This window comes from Belonocnema kinseyi, chromosome 2 (genome assembly GCF_010883055.1).
Source record: "Belonocnema kinseyi isolate 2016_QV_RU_SX_M_011 chromosome 2, B_treatae_v1, whole genome shotgun sequence".
Lineage (NCBI taxonomy): Eukaryota > Metazoa > Arthropoda > Insecta > Hymenoptera > Cynipidae > Belonocnema > Belonocnema kinseyi.
Window position 1 is genome coordinate 94,414,838 of NC_046658.1, and position 19,582 is coordinate 94,434,419.

General features: G+C 30.3%; 1 protein-coding gene across 4 annotated transcripts in view; it reads left to right on the forward strand.

Moving 5' to 3' along the window:
• LOC117168387 (protein angel-like) overlaps positions 1–19,342 on the forward strand; it is a 46,012-nt gene extending 26,670 nt beyond the window's left edge. For all 4 annotated transcript variants that reach the window (XM_033353997.1, XM_033354001.1, XM_033353998.1 and 1 more), the window contains exons 4-6: positions 2,537–2,910; positions 4,275–4,521; positions 18,821–19,342. In XM_033353997.1, coding sequence (XP_033209888.1) covers positions 2,537–2,910; positions 4,275–4,521; positions 18,821–19,222 — 1,023 coding nt within the window. In that variant the 3' untranslated portion in view covers positions 19,223–19,342. The remainder of the gene's footprint in view (positions 1–2,536; positions 2,911–4,274; positions 4,522–18,820) is intronic.
• The last annotated feature ends 240 nt before the right edge of the window (positions 19,343–19,582 follow it).

A 19,582-nucleotide genomic window follows, 5' to 3' on the forward strand; every position in this document is an offset into this window, starting at 1 on the left:
TAAAGAATTTTAAAAGTCGTTTGAAGTTGAGAATTAAAAAAAAAACAATTTTATTTGATCAACTGTAAATATAATGACAATTTTTTTTCAATGCCTTGGTACTTTAAGTATTAAAAAGTGGAGAATAATTTATTTGACAAAACGATTCAACACGTTCAAAATTTTCAAATAAAAAAAAAACACGAACAACACGTTCAAAATTTAAAAATTTCCAGATTTTAACGCTAAAAATTAAACTTTAAATTCAAAAGTCTACAATCATTAAAAAAAAACGTAAACATCCGATTACAACCTCATAAATTATTTTTAACTTAAAAGTAACTTCATAATTATATATTTGTTATTAAAGGCTTGAATTAAATTAAAAATATTGTTGCAGTCTAAAGTATTTCATGTTTAAAATACATTTAATTTAAAATTTTTTAATTGAGACAACGGATAATTATTTAATATTTAACAGTATTTGACTGTTTATTTGCGACGAGTAAATTGGAACCAAATATTTAAGAGTAAACACTTTGACACTGAATTGTTTGCAATAAAAAGCCTTAAATCGTTTTAGATTTTTAAGATACATTAAACTCTGAATGTTACAATTTTAATCTTTCTTTTTAAAAAAATTGTTATTCGTAATTGAAATTCTTGAATTTTGATATATAAATATCAATTGAAAATTTATTATTTGTAGAAAAAATTTGAGTAATTTAAAAAAACATTTACAAATTTGGAGAAGATTAAAAATGAATTTAAAACATTTAAAATGGTTTCCAATAATTTAAACTGAAATCAAGGTGCAAATAGCCAAAACCTAATTTAAAACAAAACCTAGTTTTTTTCAGATTTCAGACAAAAAAATTTAGAAGCTTTTAAAGCATATTGAAGGGTTTAAAAAAACATTTTCTTATGATTCCTAGGAAAATAGAAAATGATTTTTATTTTGAAAGAATATTTAAAAAGAGTTTGCAAATTTTCAAAAAAAAGCCTGAAAGATTTTAATGAAATTTTTGGAAATTTGCAGGATTTTCTAAAAATCATAGGAAAAATTTGATTAATTTTAAAACATATATATATAATTTCGGAAGTTTAAACTATAAGTAATTTAAATTCAAATTTGAAAGTAATTTTACTTCAATTTTAGGAGTTTAATATTCAAGAGCTCCATATCCCCTTCCTTCTTTCTTCAAAAAAATATTTTTTTGTAAATTTTTTATTTCGTTTCGTCGCTTTTGTTTTTATCATTATCAATCTACAAAAAAAAACACATTTATAAATAGAATCACGAACGTTTCTGCACTCATACTGTTTCTGTCGGCTTGATTTTTTATTTGTTTGCCTTGATGAGTGAATGCCTTCTCATTTTTCTTTCCTTTTTTTTTTTATTTTTGTCCAAAGGTAGAAGTTTTTTTTTCTTTTCTTTTTTAAGGTAAAGGAGGAATTTTTTTAGATTGCAATAGGAAAATTTTGTGGTGATTGTCCAAATTTGGTAGTTGGATTCTTGGTTTTATTTTCAGGAATTTTGCCCATTAACTTAAAATCACAGAAAAACTATTTATTTTCAAATATCTAACTTTTGGCACGACATCTAGCTACCTTAACGCTCAAAACAAAACAAAAAATGGTAAAAATCACGGTAAAGTGTATCGTGGGTGTGTAAAACCCAGCGTATTTAATCATGTATTGTTTAACCCCTATTGAATATTTTGTCACTATAAAATTGTCCGATATAGTTCAAGGTATCTTTTATAAAGTAGAGTTAATTTTATAGCCATTTATTTAAAGTTTGTTAAAAAATTATTGAAAAAAGTGAAAAAAATGGGTTCTTATTACTTAAAAATTTATAACTTACGCAATTCTAATTATTTTAACCTCAAAATTTATGACTATACTTTTGAAATACTGTCCTTTCAAAAAATATATTTATTTACACAGTTGAAATGTCAATTTTATGATAAAATGATGAATCAGATTTTTTACTTTTAAATCGTTTTATTTTTATAAAAACTGAGGAACTTTGACTTGCAATACTATAAAAATACAAGAAACTGAAAAAAGAGACATAAATAACTGTATTTTAACAATTATATTTTATTCAACACATCCACAGTCTGCTCTCGCATGACGCTTTGCCGTAAGTTATAAGCCATCTATAAACAAAAAAAGTATGAAATAATCGAAAAAAAAAGTATTTCACTTCATATGATATACTTACGTTAGAAAGTAAACAAAAATCAATAAAATTTCAACAAAAAAATTTGCTTCAAAATTACTTTTTCAGTCACTAAGCGCACACTGGGTGTTTGATACCCCACGATTTTTTACCTCCATTTTCAGCAGCTGCTGCTAGTAGATTGAAGCTTGACGCAGTATGCTAAACGACTTTACTTACAGTTAGTGTCTCCGACTAAAGCTAGATGGCGGCACTTACTCAATTTTTTCGAATCAAGTATGGTTTATTAGAGATTGAAAATTGATTGGGGTATCTGACACCCACAAGGCACTTTGAGGGTTAAATTGATCGAATTTGTCGTTTTGTCAGGTGATATGCCTGCAGGAGATGCAGGAGGCGCACTTGGAGGAATTTCTGATCCCCTTTAGAGCGCAAGGCTACGATTATTTATATAAGAAACGCACAAACGACAAAGACGATGGTCTGCTTTTATTGTACCGTGCGGATCAGCTTGTTATTCTCGACCACCTCAAAGTGGAGATGTACCAGTCGGGAATCGAGATCCTGAGCAGAGACAACGTCGCCCTGGTGGTGAAATTCGCCCTGAGGGAAAATCTCGAGACGCAGATTGTCATCGCCACCACCCACTTGTTGTACAATCCAAAGAGAAGTGATGTTCGCTTGGGCCAGACGCAAATCCTCCTCTCGGAGATCGAGAGGCTCGCCTTCCTGGAAAACACTATGTGAGGGTACTTTGACAACAAATGAACACTTAAGACGGGTTCAGGCTGGCCGCTGGACCGGGATTTTTACCAAATTTTTATAATGTAAATTTTGTCCAACTCTGGTTTCAACTGGATTTTAAATAATATGTTAAATTTTGATTTCTATCAGTTATTATATCATTCACTTTAGAATGCTTCATTCGAAAATCTTTTACTTTAAAAATGTTCCTTTTTAGATATTTAATTTTTAAGGCGATATTTTTATTTAAAGAATTGAAAAAAAAATGTTTAAAAGGCTTAAACATTTAAGAATTAGCAACGTTTAAAATCGAAGGTTTTTTTTATAACAAGATTTTTAATTGATCAAATGTGAATATGATTTAATCCATGATTTTTAAAATTTTATTTTATTTTACGAATGAAAAAGTGAATAATAATTGATTTTATAAAGATGTTTTGGAATCTGTTCTCGATTTTAAAATAATATATTTATAATCAAAGACTTTGATTAAATTTCAAATATTATTTTATTGTAAAATATTCCATTTTTAAACCATTCAATTTGAATTTTTTCAATTAAGAAGAGGAACAATTACTTCATATCTAGAATTTTTCAATTTTAATAATTTTTTTTAAACCTTTTACAATTGTTGAATTATTGAAGAAATATTTTGAAGTTTTGAACAAATTCAAAATTACTTAAAAATTGGTGTTTAGACGCTTTTTAAGAATTTTGAATGGCATCAGAAGAATAAATAGCATTTTCGAGAAAAAATATATAATTATTTTTTATTTCTAAAAAATTAATTTTGACAGAATATTTAAAAAGATTTAGGAAGATTTACAAAATTATAAAAAATGACTGGAAGATTTTAGGTACATTTTTTCAATTTGACAGCAAAAATAATGTTTAGGAAAAATTCGAAGCATTTAAAGGATTTTAAAGCTATTTAAAATAAAAACAACTTTTAATTTGGAAAGTGTTCAGTTTATTAAAAAAATGTAAGCGTTCAATTTTTAATGTTTCTATCTTAAAATCGCTGAAAATGATATAATTGAAAGAAAGTTGAATTCATTAATCTTTGAACTCTATAATTTATAAAAGTTTTAAAAACTTTTAAACTTCAATTTTAAAAGTTTAAAAATCAAGAGTTCCCCTTTCAATGTTTTAATTTGCAGCTCACTTTTTATAACTTGAATTGGAAAAACTGTTGGCTTTAGAGTTTAAATATTTTAATTTCATTGACCGCGAACAATGTTTGAGAAACGGTAAATGACCGGGATTTTTTGTTTGTTTGTGAAACGGCCACCCTGCGGGTTTTTATTTTGCATCTTTCCAAGAGCATTCAACAATTATTTTTTGTTCTCTACACTTTTTACAGGACAGGTCCAAAATATTTGCCGATTATTCTGTCGGGAGACTTTAATCTGGAGCCAAACACTGGAGTGTACAAGTTTATTACGCAGGGTCAGTTCACTTATCAGAACAAGGGGAGGAACCTGGAGACTCAGGACTATCGGCTTTTATCAAATTTGCTGATACCGCCGCATCTTCACGTCACGGATGGATGTCAACATTTTAATGTTCTCATGCAGAGACTGCGTGGGGAAGGAACTGGAGAAGTTATGGTGAGTTTATGGGGGCTTTATTCTACCTGGAAAACCTGGAATTGTCAGAGAATTTACAAATATATTAGGGTGGTTCAAGAATGTATTGCAACATTTTTTTCACTCTAGAGGGCAAGACACCTCTTCCAAAAGTTTCCATTTCGGAGGAAAGAAAATCTGTACTTTTTTGTTTGAAATTCTAATATAAACACGTTTAAAAAAAAGAAAACAAATGGGCACTTCAAAATCCCATTTAATGAACATGGGGAAATTTTGAATTTTCGAAAAAATGAACTAATTTTACAAACTCATGAAATTAATATATTAATTACAAATTATATTTAAATGCAAACAGTATTTCGATGGAGGACTATTTTTATTAATTAAATGAATATAAACTCGAGGTGTATCTTAAAGTTGATGAATTTGCCTAAATTCTTAGACAAAGAGAATTATTATGGAAAATCTATTATTAAATTTGAAGTAATTGATTAATAAATTATTGATAAAAATATAGATAAATTACATATATGTGAAATTTGGCAATAAAATTATTTCTTTTGGTTAAAATTTTTTTTAAATGGTTAAATTATGCTTTTAAAGCCAAAATTTAAGAAGGAAAATGACAATTTTTCAGGTGAATGATGCAGGTCATTTTAAACTTCAAATTATATTTTCATAAACTTAATTGTGGGTATAAAATTATTAATTTTTTTAAATTGTAGTCAGCTAGATTGTAATTATTTTTAAATTAAAAATAAATTTAAAAAATTTAATTAATTAAAAAAATTTTCAATATATTTTGCTTAATAGTTAAAATATTATTCAAATTAAAATTTTAAGAAAAATGTGTGCGTATATAAAGTTGTCAAATTTTTATTTCGAACCCATCCTCGCCCTCCACACAACGCCCCAAATATGAAGCAAAAAAAACTACATCTTTACGTATTATTATTAATTTTTAACAATTTGCGTCGTTTTTTTTCATACAAATAATTACTAATGGACAATTTGAATATTTCCCATGACTTTTTAACTTTTATGAGTTATTTAATATTGCGACAATATTGCTTGACATATTGCTTTTAGCAAAATTAACTGCTCGAAATGATTGAATATTTGTTTAAGCAATTGAAAAGCGGTTAATATATTTTTTTCTATACACTATACAGTGAGAAGCATAATTGTATGTGTTCTATTCTATTGAATTTCTTTATTTATCAAAAAAAAATTCTTGAGCAAATAAAGATTGTTTAAACAAATAGAAATTTATTAAACATTAAAAGAAATGTATCAGATTTATGTAATTATGCTACGTCGTCTCGTCCTCTAGATCAGGTATGTAGTAACGCTAGTTGCTTAATCATAACTCACAGTATTTCAAAGCCTATAGTTAAGCGCGCCTTCCGTCAGAGGATGTTCCTTCCGTCCCTACGCCATTACGCTTTTCTGTACGATTCTACTTACAAGCTAGAAAAATTCGTTCGAAGTAAATTATCATTTTCGGTGTGTTTAATCACGCGCGACTCAATTTGCAGCATGGATCCAACATCCGTGAATCGCGGTAAACGTGAAAGACCTCAAAGTAGGTCTCGTGTTCGAGTGATGGAAATATTATTCGACGAGTTCAAAGAGCATCTAAAGAAGAGGATGAAGAGGTATTCTTGTTCCAGATGCAGTGATTATTATCACAGGTCTAATCAAAGCAACAAAGATGACGGTGAGCGCAGCCTGCGAGGCTTGGCACGTCACGGTCGTTATCGCTCACGCTCAGCGTCGAGAGAACGACGCTAAGCGTCTAGATATCGCAACGACGAAAATGGCGGCGAGCGTTACCCGAGAGGTCTGTCACGCCATGGTCGAAGCCCGTCTCGGTCACCCTCTATCTATAGGGATCGTTATCCCAAGCAGCGATATTTTCCTTTGGCATCAAGAAGCTCCAATTGTGGAAGAAGCTGATCGCCTATTCGAGACAATCGAAGTCCAAGCAGGGAATTTCGTGGTTTCTCTAAGGAACGTGAGAAGAACTCTAACCTCGAAAATTTCGAGAAGGGGCCAGCCCAGAAGGATGACGAAAATACGAGGTGTGTTCAAAAAGTAAGGTGACTTTCCAATTTTCGCGGGCTATGTACATTCAAGTTTTAAATTTTATGTTTTGTTGTGTTGGTACACTCGTCACGATCATATGTTCACAGTTTTGACTATATAGCTCGTGTTGTTTTTCTGGCAGAGGCGTAAAAGGTTAGAAGGGTTTGGTGTGCTCAACGATTTTCTTCTTTCGAAAAAAATGAAGCAAAGAGTTTGCATTAAATTTTGAGTGAAAAATGGAATCCAATGCTCTAAAAATCTTGAAATGTTGACAGTTTCATACGGTGAGTCTACTCTGAGTAAGAAAAATGTGTATAAGTGGTACAAGCTGTTCCAAGAAGGCCGAGAGGATGTCAAAGACGAGCCTCGCCCTTGACGTCCCAGCACGTCAACAACAGATGAAAACGTTCAAGCAGTGGAAGAAATGGTGTTGAAAAATTGCCGAATTACCATCAGAGTAGTTGCTAAAGATGTTGGCATATCGGTTGGCTCATGCCATGCAAAAAACGTCCGGAACTTTGGAAAAACAATTCGTGGCTTTTGCATCACGATAATGCACCTGCTCATTCATCGTTGCTTGTGAAAGATTTTCTGACCAAAACAGCACCACAGTCATGCCTCAACCTCCATACTCACCGGATTTAACCCCCAGTGACTTTTTTCTTTTCCCAAAACTGAAGAGACCCATGAAAGGACATCGATTTTCAACGATTGAGGAGATAAAAACTGCATCGCTGAAAGAACTCAAGGCTATACCATAAAATGATTATCAGAAGTGCTTCGATGATTGGAAAAAGCGTTGGCACAAGTGTATTATATCTGAGGGGGATTACTTTGAAGGGGACAACATAAATATTAAAGAATAAATGAATATTTTTTGTGAAAACCATAAAGTCACCTTATTTTTTGAACACACCTCGTATAAACGATCAAGGTGATGCTTGATCATCAAGCATCACCTGCAATAATGGACCTTTTGGGAGGAAAGGCCAAGAACGCAGAGTTTGGCCCTGAAATCCTTACTTCGCTTGTCGAAATTTGGTCAAGGATTCTCAAATCGGGACTCTCCAAAGATGACCGAAAAGATCTATTAGAAAAATACCCCACCACGAGAAATTGCTTATTATTACAAGCGCCGATACTCAACCCGGAAGTAAAGGGTATTTCCTCCCTGCTAGTAAAAAAGGACTCATATCAAGTGTCCGCACAGGCGCAACTGTGTGCATGTTTGGCAGCGTTGGACTTATGTCTCAACGAACTATTAAAAAATGAAAAAGATAAGAATACGACTTTAGATGTGGTCCCGTTAATAAGTTTGTTAGCAAACTCCGGGAGATTTCTGACAGATTTGCATCACAAGATGTCCTTAAAAAGGCGCTCCTTTATCGTTCCTAGCTTAGATCCGCTGGTTAAAAGTATGTGAAATTGGCGACTAGGCGATTTTCATGGTGAAATCGCGGAAAACCATAAAAAAATGTGGTTTTTTGCGTTTCTCACAGCCAATATGCAAAATTTCGCAAAATGCTTCCAATAAAAGTTGTAGTTCTTACAGAAATACAAATTTTTGTAGGATACATTTTTTTGTACGAGTGATAGTTTTCGAGAAAATTAGTGATATCTCGATTTTTATGAAAAAAAAAACCATAAAAATCATGCTCTTTTCGTTTTCGAGTGTTAACCGTCCCCCAGTGTCAGCAACCTGTCTTATACGCGTAATTGAACCTGTTTCCTAAGATTTTTCTGGTTCCAGTCACAGGGATGCCTTCCCGCCCCCACGACGCGTGGGAAAAGGGGCAGGGGTGTGACCTTACATTATTTCTGTGACCAGTCACAGGGGTGCCTTCCCGCCCCCCATGACGCGTGGGAAAAGGGGCAGGGGTGTAACCTTACATTATTTCTGTCACCAGTCGCAGGGGTGCCTTCCCGCCCACAATGACGCGTGGGAAAAGGGGCAGAGGTGTGACGTTGCATTATTTCTGTGACCAGTTAGAGGGGGGCCTTCCCGCCCCCACGACGCGTGGGAAAAGGGGAAGGGGTGTGAACTAAGTTTTTTCTGGTTCCAGTCACGGGGGTGCCTTCCCGCCCCCCAATGACACGTTGGAAAGGGAGTCGTGTCTGAACTAAGTTATTTTTGTGACCAGTCATTGGGATGCCGGGGTTTTTTGCGTTTATCTCAGCCAATACATAAATTTTCGAAAAACGTTTCTATAAAAGTTGTAGATTTTATCGAAATACACATTTCTTATATGACACATTTTTTCTACGAGTAATAGTTTCCGAGAAAATCACAGATATATCTGATGAAATGTAACAAATTTACAAATTTCAGTGCAATTAGCGACAGGTCTTTCTCCACCATCCGCGCTCATAGTACTTAAGGGCGTGTGTTTCTTACGTGCAATATTATTTTCGAGATTTTTCCTCTCTTGAGTCCTCGTCAAGATGGATGAAACGTATAATATTTTTAGTTTATCTAAGATTCTCCAAGAAAGGGAAACAACTCTTCAGTGGTTGCGACAAATCGAATGAATTCCGTCTGAACGATTTTGCTCAAAACATAAGAAGAAGATGACTTTTGTGGAGTCTGAACATGTTTGCGGATCCTTCCTTTGTTATAAAATATAAAAATATCGTCACAATATTACCGTTGCAGAAAACACGTGGTTTGAGAGCTGCCGCATTTCTGCAGCGGCCTGTATGCTAATTACATATTGTTTTGCGTTAAATTTTAATTTTGAACAAACGATCCGGGAAAGCAGCATTATAAACAATCAATCGATTTATCGAGAAACAGTTTCAGACCGCTTCTCATTTAGTAGAGAGGTCTGCATGCTTGCTCTTGACAGCAACTTCGAAGAGGATGGTCGCATCCGCGGTGTCGGTGAAGTTGTTGAAATCGATGAGAGCAAAATCGGCCGTCGAAAATACGAGCGACGACGTGTAGTAGAAGGATCATGGATTCTCGGAATGATCCACAGAGGACATTCCTACAACTATCGGTTGGAAATCTGTCCCGATAATAAGAGAGATCAGGCTACTTTAATTGCATTAATAAAAATGCATGTAGCGGAAGGGACAGAAATCCACACCGATTGTTGGAAGGGATACATTAATCTCAAAGATCATGGATTTGTCCACAAAACTGTGAATCATTCCGAACAATTTGTGAATCCCGATTCCGGAGCGCACACACAAAACATCGAGTCATCTTGGCGGTGGATGCGACGATTTCTCTCACGAGGAGGAGTGCGTAAGAGCAACATTGCAGAGCATCTCTGCGAATTTTTGTGGCGGCGACGCGTAAAGAAAATAGTTGCTGATCCGTTTAAAGAATTAATTACTAACATAAAAGCATATTACCCTGGCCACTAAATATACTCAGCAGACTATTATAAAAAAACTTACAAGAAGTATACAATGAAGACAATAAATAGAATATACTCAGAATTTCTAATTAAAATAAATTAAAATATATGTAAAAATCATAAAAGTAAAAAAAAAACAATTGAAAAATTAAAAAATACAACAAACAAATGCTTTTCAAAATACTCCAACCTTCCCGTGGTGAAAAGCGTGAGTAGGTACCCAACCGAAACCAATGGAAAATGCTCGTTGTTTTTTTTTTTTCATAAAAATCGAGATATTACTAATTTTCTTGGAAACTATCACTCGTAGAAAAAAATGTGTATTTCTGTACCATCTACAACCTTGATTGGAAACATTTTGCGAGATTTTTCATATTGGCTGAGATAACCGCAAAAAACCATATTTTTTATGGTTTTTTCAATTTCACCATAAAAATCGCTGAGTCGCCAATTTTCACTATCATTTTCGTAATCAGCGCGTCAAAATACATAAGTATACGCAGTGTGAAGGAAATCGTCACGTTTACATATTCGGAACTGCACCCGAAACTAGCAATTTGTTAAAGAAATTGGGTTTTATGTTAAACACAGAAAAGAGCATTACAGAACCGTCAAAAGTAGCAAAATTGTTAGGTTTTCTTTGGGATACACAAAAAATGCTAATACAATAGCCAGATGATAAAACAGAAGCAATTTTACTTCTATGCTTATCATTCAGCAGAAAATCTTCTGTTAAAATCAGAGAATTAGCTCAATTTGTAGGTACTTTAGTGGCGGCTTGCCCAGCAGTCAGGTATGAAAACTTATATACCAAGAATTTGGAGAGGGAAAAATTCTTAGCACTGAAAAAGAAAAACGGTGATTTTAATAGAATGATGTTACTTTCTCAAAGTTTGCTACCAGACATTCAGTGGTGGATTAGCAATGTACGTTCTGCCAATAATCCTATTAGGTCATTAGATTATAAGATTGAGATTTTTACAGATGCTTCACTCTCAGGCTGGGGGGCAGCTTGCCAAGATGTCACTGCGCACGGTTGGTGGAATCACCACCAAAAAGAGTTTCATATCAATTATTTAGAACTCCTTGCAGCCTTTTACGGTTTAAAATGTTTCGCAAAAATCTTCAATCATGCATAACACTTATTAGGATAGATAACACGACTGTCATATCCTACATTAATAGAATGGGGAGCGTTAAGTTTCCAAAATTAAGTGGGTTATGTAAAGATATTTGGCAATTGTACGAAAAACGTAACCCTTGGATCTTCGCGTCTTACATTCCATCTATCGAGAACTCAGTAGCAGACAAAGAATCTCGCCATTTGCCGCATGAAACAGAGTGGGAACTGACACCCACGGCTTTCGAAAAAATTCAAATGGTTTTTGGAAGCTTTGGTATTGATTTGTTTGCATCGAATATAAATTCTAAATGCAGTCGTTTCGTTTCCTGGAAGCCAGACCCTGAATCATACGCGGTAGACGTTTTCACAATTCAGTGGACTCACTATAAATTTTATGCCTTTCCCCCGTTTTCGCTGGTGCTCCAAACCTTACAAAAAATTATTTTTGATAAAGCGGAAGGAATATTTGCAGTGCCCTTTTTGGCCAACTCAGTCTTTGTTTTCCACTGTACCATACCTTGCCAGTAGGCAATATGGTTTTTTTAGGTCCACATCTCAATTTATTATGTTGTCCATCCAGGGAATCCCATCCGCTGGCACAGAAGCTCATCTTGGTAGCAGGGATGATGTCTGGGAAGCGTATTCTAGACAAGGACTACCAGAACATTCCTTACCCGTAATCTTCGCATCACTATCAAAAGGAACGTGTCAATAAGACGAAAAACCACTCCGCCTGTGTCAAGCCTTTTGTTTCAAAAACAACCTATGTTGCTTCGATGCATCTGTGCCTGACGTTCTAAAGTTCTTGGCGAGCTAATTTCAAACCGTAAAATTGTATAGAACTCTCAACACTTACCGCTCGGCGTTATCGTTAGTCCTGTCTTATAACGTGGGTCAAGATGCAAGAATTGAAAGATTTTTTAAAGGAGTGTCTGTTTTAAAACCACAGAAGGCAAAGTATAGTGACATTTGGGATCCGGATCCTGTTTTAACATACTTATCCAAATTTTGGCCAAACGGCGACCTTAGGTTAGAAGAACTGACCGTAAAACTTGCGACACTCCTAGCTTTAGCCAACGCTCAGCATATGTAAACACTTTCTAAAATAAAAATAATCAATATTAAGATATCAACAGAATCTGTAAAAATTGTCATTACAGATAGGATAAAGACATCTGCGGTTGGCAAGGAGCAACCGATGTTGCATTTTCCGTTTTTTTCAAGAAAACCAAAACTATGTGTCACGAGTTTGTTAGTCACGTACCTTTAGAAAACATTGCGCATAAGGCCCAAAATTGAGGCTGCTCTATTTCTAACATATAAGAAGCCACATCGAGCGGCAACTTCTCAAACAATTAGTCGCTGGTTAAAGAAGGTATTAAAAAAGAGTGGAGTAGATACGAGTGTGTTTACTGCGTACAGTACGCGACATGCTTCCACTTCCGCAGCGTACCGAAAAGGTCTCAGTATTGACTTAATAAGACAAACGGCAAGATTGTCAAGAGATTCTAAAGGTTTTTCACGTTTCTATCACCGGCCATTAAGAGCAACTTCTTGTAATTTTGCATTGGCAATACTCAAGAACGTAGATCCAGATTAAGGGAAATAAAATTGGTTTCAAATCGCATATTTGGCTTTGAACATCTACATATCTGATCTAGAGGACGAGACGACGTAACATAATTAAACGATTAAATGAACTTACCTTAAGTGAAGTTCAATCGAAATTATGCAAGTAGGTCTCGACCGAATAGATCAGTCCCTCCCGTTTTTGTTTTTCCGATACCCTTGTAGCGATTTGAACTGATTTGAATTTCGAAAAAGCGTAATGGCGTAGGGACGAAGGAAGGAACACCCTCTGACGGAAGGCGCGCTTAACTATAGGCTTTGAAATACTGTGAGAAAGGATCAAGCAACTAGCGTTACTACATATCTGATCTATTCGGACGAGACGACGTAGCAATTTCGATTGAACTTCACTTAAGTTAAGTTCGTTTAATCGTTTAATAACTCAACAAAATGTAGCATAGGATACTAATTTGAAAAGAAAGTTGATATCGCTGGCTCAATTTTTAGAAATGTTCAAAATAGACAATAAATAATTATTTAAATAATTATTTAATGTTTTTAGAAAAATGTATTACACCAAGCAATGATAAACAATTACATTTCAGTCAGGAAATATGATTATTTTTTACAATTTTGGGAATAAATAATTGTTTAATTAATTTACATTCGTTTTTTCACAATTGAAAATTGTGTAAAAAGTCATGGGAAATATTTAAATTGTCCATTAGTAATTAGTTGTATGAAAAAGACGACAGAAATTGCTAAAAAGTATTTTTTTTAAAATTAGAATAGAAAATTCAACGGCAATGATTCGTTTGTTCTATTTTTATTCAATCTTTAGTCGATTTTTTTTTAATTTAAGAAATTTAATTTAGATTGAAATAAAATTCAATTTATTAAAAGATCCCCTTAAAAACAAATTCCGAAGTCCAAGGATTTCTTTTTAAAAGGATTTTTTTTTAAATTCGAATAGGAGCATTTTATAAGTTGAAAATTCATCTTTTTGGTTCAAGTTTCAACTATTGTAGTTGAAATTCATCATTTTAATTAAATTTTCATCACTGTTTGAAAATGTAACTCTTATTATTTATCTTATTTATTTAATAATTGCTTCCTTTTTAATTGAAAATTATTTTTTTTTAACTAAAATTTTTCCATTTTTAAAATTATATATTTTATTTGCAAATTCATCTTCTTGATTTAAATTCTACTATTTCAGCTATTAATAATTTTAAGTTAATATAATTTTAAATGATAATAAATTATAATATATATTATTTCTAAACTATTCATAAATTTAGTTAAAAATGCATAACTTTGTTTGAAAATTTCAATATTTTGTTGCTGATAATTGGTCCGTTTTTTGTTTGAAAATTATACTTTTTACTGAAAATATAACTATTCCAACTGATTAATAGATCATTTTTGTTGCAATTTCACCTTTTTGGTTCGGAATTTAGTTTTATAACTAACAATTCAACTATTTAATTTTTAAACAAATTTTTTTTTAATTGAAAATTCTTCTTTTTGGTCAAAACTAACCTTCTTAGTTTAAAATTCAATTATTGTAGTTCAGGATTCATCATTTTAGTTAAAAATTCATCTCTTTGGTTGGACATTGTTTTTTTTAACTAACATTTTACTATCTGAAAAATGATATTTTCTAGTTGAAAACTCTTATTTTCTGGTAGATATTAATCTTTTTATTTGAAAATTCATTTTCTTGATTTAAATTCTACTATTTCAGCTATTTGTAATTTTTAATGAATATTATTTTAAATGATAATAAATTATAATATATATAATTTCTAAACTATTCATCGTTTCAGTTTAAAATTCATCAGTTCGTTCTAAAATGTAACTATTTGTTGAAAATTGGTTCTTTTTTGGTTGAAAATTATTTTTTAAAAAGCGATTTTTCCACAAAAAAGTTAAATTTTCAAACAATCAGTTGAATTTTCAACAAGATATTACAATTTTCATTTAAAAAATTACCTTTTTATCAAAAAAAAAAAAACGAATTTGTAACTAAAATGATCAATCTTCAATGAAAAAAAAATGAACTTTCATCAAAGTATTTCAACTCTGCAGCAGTATTAAATTGTCAACAAATAATTTAATAGTTGATATTTAAACTCAAGAAGTTTTTTATTCAAAATGCAAAACTTTTCATTTAACCAACAAAAACGAATTTTCAACCAAACAGTTGCATTTTTTAACCAAAAATTGATTTTCTACCGAAAAAGATTAATTTTAAACAAAATATAAAAGCTTTCAACCAAATAATTAAATTTTCTACTAAATTGTGGAATTTTCGAACCGAAAATACTACCAATAGCCAAAAAGAAGAGTATTCAAACAAACAGTTAAATATTCAACCAAGAAGTATGACTATATAACGAAAAATATAATAGTTGATATTTCAACAACAAAAAACAACCACAAATTTTCTACAAAATAGTTGAATTTTTAAGAAAACATTTAAACTTTCAGTAAAAACAATTCATTTTTCTCTTTAAAAAAACGACTTTTCAACCAAAACATTAAATTTCCGACCTATGAATTTTTAATCTACAAAGGTGGATTTTCAACGAATAAAATAATAGTTGATATTTGAACAAAATAAATTATTTCAGTTTTTTTTCGAGCCGAAAATACGAATTTTCCACAAAACAGTTGAGTTTTTGACAACAAAATTATATTTTCAACTGAAAAAAAATTAATTTTGAATCAAAAGAAGTCAAAGTTCATATTTAAAAAAAAGATTTCAATTTTTTTTAACCAAAAATACGAATAGTTGAATTAAAAAAAAAAAGATAAATTTCAAACAAAAAAGTTCATTTTCAACCAAATAATAAAATTTTTAAACATGAAAGGTGAATTAACAACAAATTAATCAACTTCTGCCCTAAAAATAAAATTTCTACTACAAAGCAATTGAGTTTACAGCAATATATTTAAATTTACAATTTAAAAATATATTTAAAAAAAATGAACGAGTTGTTAAATTTTTAACTGAAAAGATGAATTTTTAAATAAAGAGATGTATTTTCTACAGAGAAAAAACGATTTTTCAGTAAAATTCCAGATTTATCAACCAAAAAGTTAAATTTTTAACTAAAAAAGAGCAATTTTGTAATAGTAAGATTAATTTACTACCAATAAAGTCGATTTTTAAACAAAATCCAATAATTCTGAACCAAAAAGTTTAATTTTCAACTAAAAAAGGTAAATTTCTAAACAAAAAGATTAATTATCTACCAAAAAGATGAATTTTAAATAAAATTCAAGAATTCTCAACCAAAAAGTTGAATCTTCAACTAAAAAAGTAGAATTTTTAAAACAAAAAAAATGAAAAATTTTTATGAAAGAACTTCAACTATTAAAACGAGTTGTTAAATTTTTAACCGAAAAGTTGAATTTTTGAACAAAAAGATTTATTCTCTATCGAGGAAAAACGCATTTTTAGAAAAATTAATTTTCAACTAAAAAATATGAATTTTTAAACAAAAAAAAATGAATTTACAACCAAAAAAGTCGAATTTTAAATAAAATTCAAGAGTTTTAAACGAAAAAGTTAAATTTTCCACTAAAAAAATGAATTTTTAAACAAGAAGAAAAATTTATTACAAAAGAAGTCAAATTTTCAAAAAAATTAAAGAATTCTGAACACAACCGTTTAATTTTCAACTAAAAAGATGAATTTTTAAACAAAAAGATTAATTTAATACTAAAAAAAAACGAATTTTTTTATGAAATTCAAGAATTCTCAACCAAAAAGTTGAATTTGTAACTAAAAAAGAGGAATTTTTAAACAAAAAGTTGAATTTTCAACTAAAAAAGATTAATTTTTAAATAAAAAGATTAATTTACGATCAAAAAAGTCGAAATTAAAAAAAAATTAAGAATTTTCAACTAAAATTTGAATTATCAAACAAAAAATTTAATTTTTAAATAAAAAGATTGATTTACTACCGAAAAAGTGAAATTTTCAACAAAATTCATGAATTCTAAACTTAAAAATTCAATTTTCTACTACACTTATTTGAATTTACAATTAAAGAAATTAAATTTAAAAAAAAATTAATATATAACTCATGTTATGAATTCTTAATCTATAAAGATGAATTTTCAACAAAAATTGTAAAAGTTGATAGTAAAAAAAAGAAATACTAATTTTCTACAAAACAGTTGAATTTTTAACATAAAATTTCACTTTCAATCGAAACAGATTGAAGTTTTAAGCAGACAGTTAGCATTTTTAGCCGAAAGAGGTGAAATTCTGCAGAAAAAAGATAAATTTTCAAACTAAAATAATTGCTGTATGACCAAAAAAGATAAATTTTCAACAAAATTCAAGATTTCTAAACAAAGGGGTTTAAGTTTCAACTAAAAAAATGAATTTTTAAACAAAAAAATTAATTCACCACTAAAAAACGCGAATTTTGTATCAAATTCAAGAATTTTCAACCAAAAAGTTGAATTTTTAACTAAAAACAAGGAATTTTTAAAGAAAAAGATTGATTTACTGCCAAAAAAGTCAAATTTTTAACAAAGTTCAAAAATTCTTAACCTAAAAATTCAATTTCCCATTACAAAACTATTGAATTTTCAAAAATGTATTTAAATTTACATTTAAAAAAATTATATTTATAAAAACAATGAATTTTTAACTTGATTTATGTAATGTTAATCTATAAAGGTGAATTTTCAATACAAAAATGTACAAAACAAATCAATTTTGAACTAAAATTTTAAATCGTCAACAAAAAATGCATTTTTATGTAAGAACTTAAACTTTTAAACCGAGTTGTTAATTTTTTAACTGAAAAGATGAATTTTTAAACAAAAAGATTTATTTTCTATCGAGAAAAAACGAATTTTTAGCCTTAATTTTTACCTGAAAAAGATGAATTTTTAAACAAAAAGAATAATTTACCACCAAAAAAGTCGAATTTTAAATAAAATTCAAGAATGCTCAACCAAAAAGTTGAGTTTTTAATTAAAGAAGAGGAATTTTTAAACAAAAAGATTAATTTACTACCAAAAAAGACGAATTTTGTATCAAATTCAAGAATTATCAACCAAAAAATTTAATTTTTAAACAAAAAGATTGATTTACTACCAAAAAAGTGGAATTTTAACAAAATTCATGAACTCTAAACTTAAAAATTCAATTTTCTACTACACTTATTTAAATTTACAATTAAAGGAATTAAATTAATTTTAAAAAAAATGAATTTTCAACTCATTTATTCTTAATCTATGAAGGTGAATTTTCAACAAAAAATGTAATAGATGATAATGAAAAGAAAAAAATACTAATTTTCTACAAAACAGTTGAATTTTTAACATAAAATTTGACTTTCAATCGAAACAGATTGAAGTTTTATGCAGACAGTTAGCATTTTTAACCGAAAGAGGTGAAATTCTGCAGAAAAAATATGAATTTTTTAACTAAAAAGATGAATATTTAAACAAAAAGCTTGATTTATGACCAAAAAAGTCAAATTTTCAACAAAATTCAAGAATTCTAAACAAAGGCGTTTAAGTTTCATCTGAAAAAATGAATTTTTAAACAAAAAGATTAAATCACTACGAAAAAACACGAATTTTGTATCAAATTCAAGAATTCAGAACCAAAAAGTTGAATTTTTAACTAAAAACGAGGAATTTTTAAACAAAAAGATTGATTTAATACCAAAAAAGTCAAATTTTTAACAAAGTTCAAGAATTCTAAACCTAAAATTAAATTTTATGTTACAAAAAAATTAAAATTTCAAAAATGTATTTAAGTTTACAATTAAATAATTATATTTATGAAAAAATGAATTTTCAACTTAAGTTATGAAACTTGTATTTTTAATCAAAAAGATTAATTTACTACCAAAAAAGGCAAGTTTTCAACAAAATTCATGAATTCCGAACTTAAAAACTCTATTCTCCACTACACATGTTTAAATTTACAATTAAAGAAATCAAGTTTATTAAAAAAAAAAAATTAATTTTCAACTGAAGTTATGAATTCTTAATCAGTAAAGATGAATTTTCAACAAAAAATGTAATAGTTGATGACAAAAGGAAAGAAATACAAATTTCTGCAGTGTAAAAGATGAATTTTCAAACTAAAAACGTGAATATTAAAAAAAAATTTGATTGGACGTTCCGTTTTCAGTTGGAGAATCGAGAGCGCGGACAAAAGCGCCTCAGTGAAGACGCTTCTCGTGCGGAAGAGTTGCGGGTGAACGGCGGAACGAGTCAGTGTCAAACAATCGAAATCGACGATAAGCACAGTGTGAATTTCTCCTCGGGTACGTTAACGCATCCTTTCAGATTTCGCAGTGTCTACAAGCACAAGAATCGACACGGAAAGCCGGAGGCGACGACCAATCAGGGCAAGTGGGTGACAGTGGATTACATATTTTTCACCGAGGTCGAGCCCCTAGATAAATACAGTTTGCCCACTGCTGACGAGTGCAACGATTTGCCGACGATACCCAATTACGCGGTGGGAAGCGACCATCTCTGTCTCGCTGCTACTTTTAAGGTACTCAAGAAAAAAAGATCTAGTTTGTAAATTTCTTGTTAAACGTCCGTCAATTTATAACACAAGCTACGCTTGTCTTTATGTAAATATAAAAGTCCAATCTATTTTCAATAAACTACTCAGTATGCTGATTTTTTTCAGAAAAAAAAATGATAATATCCTGTTGTTTTCCCTCGAGTGCAGTACACGCACTATATTTTTGATGCAATTGGGAATAGAGCATTAAGAATTTATTGTTTAAACAAATATATATTATAATTACTAGTTTAGTGGTGTTTAGAAATAAGAAAAAATGTTTGGAAGAAAACTTATTTTACCAAAAAAAGGCGAATTTGACACAAAATACCGGAATTTTCAACTAAAAAGGGTAACTTTCAAACAAGAAATGGA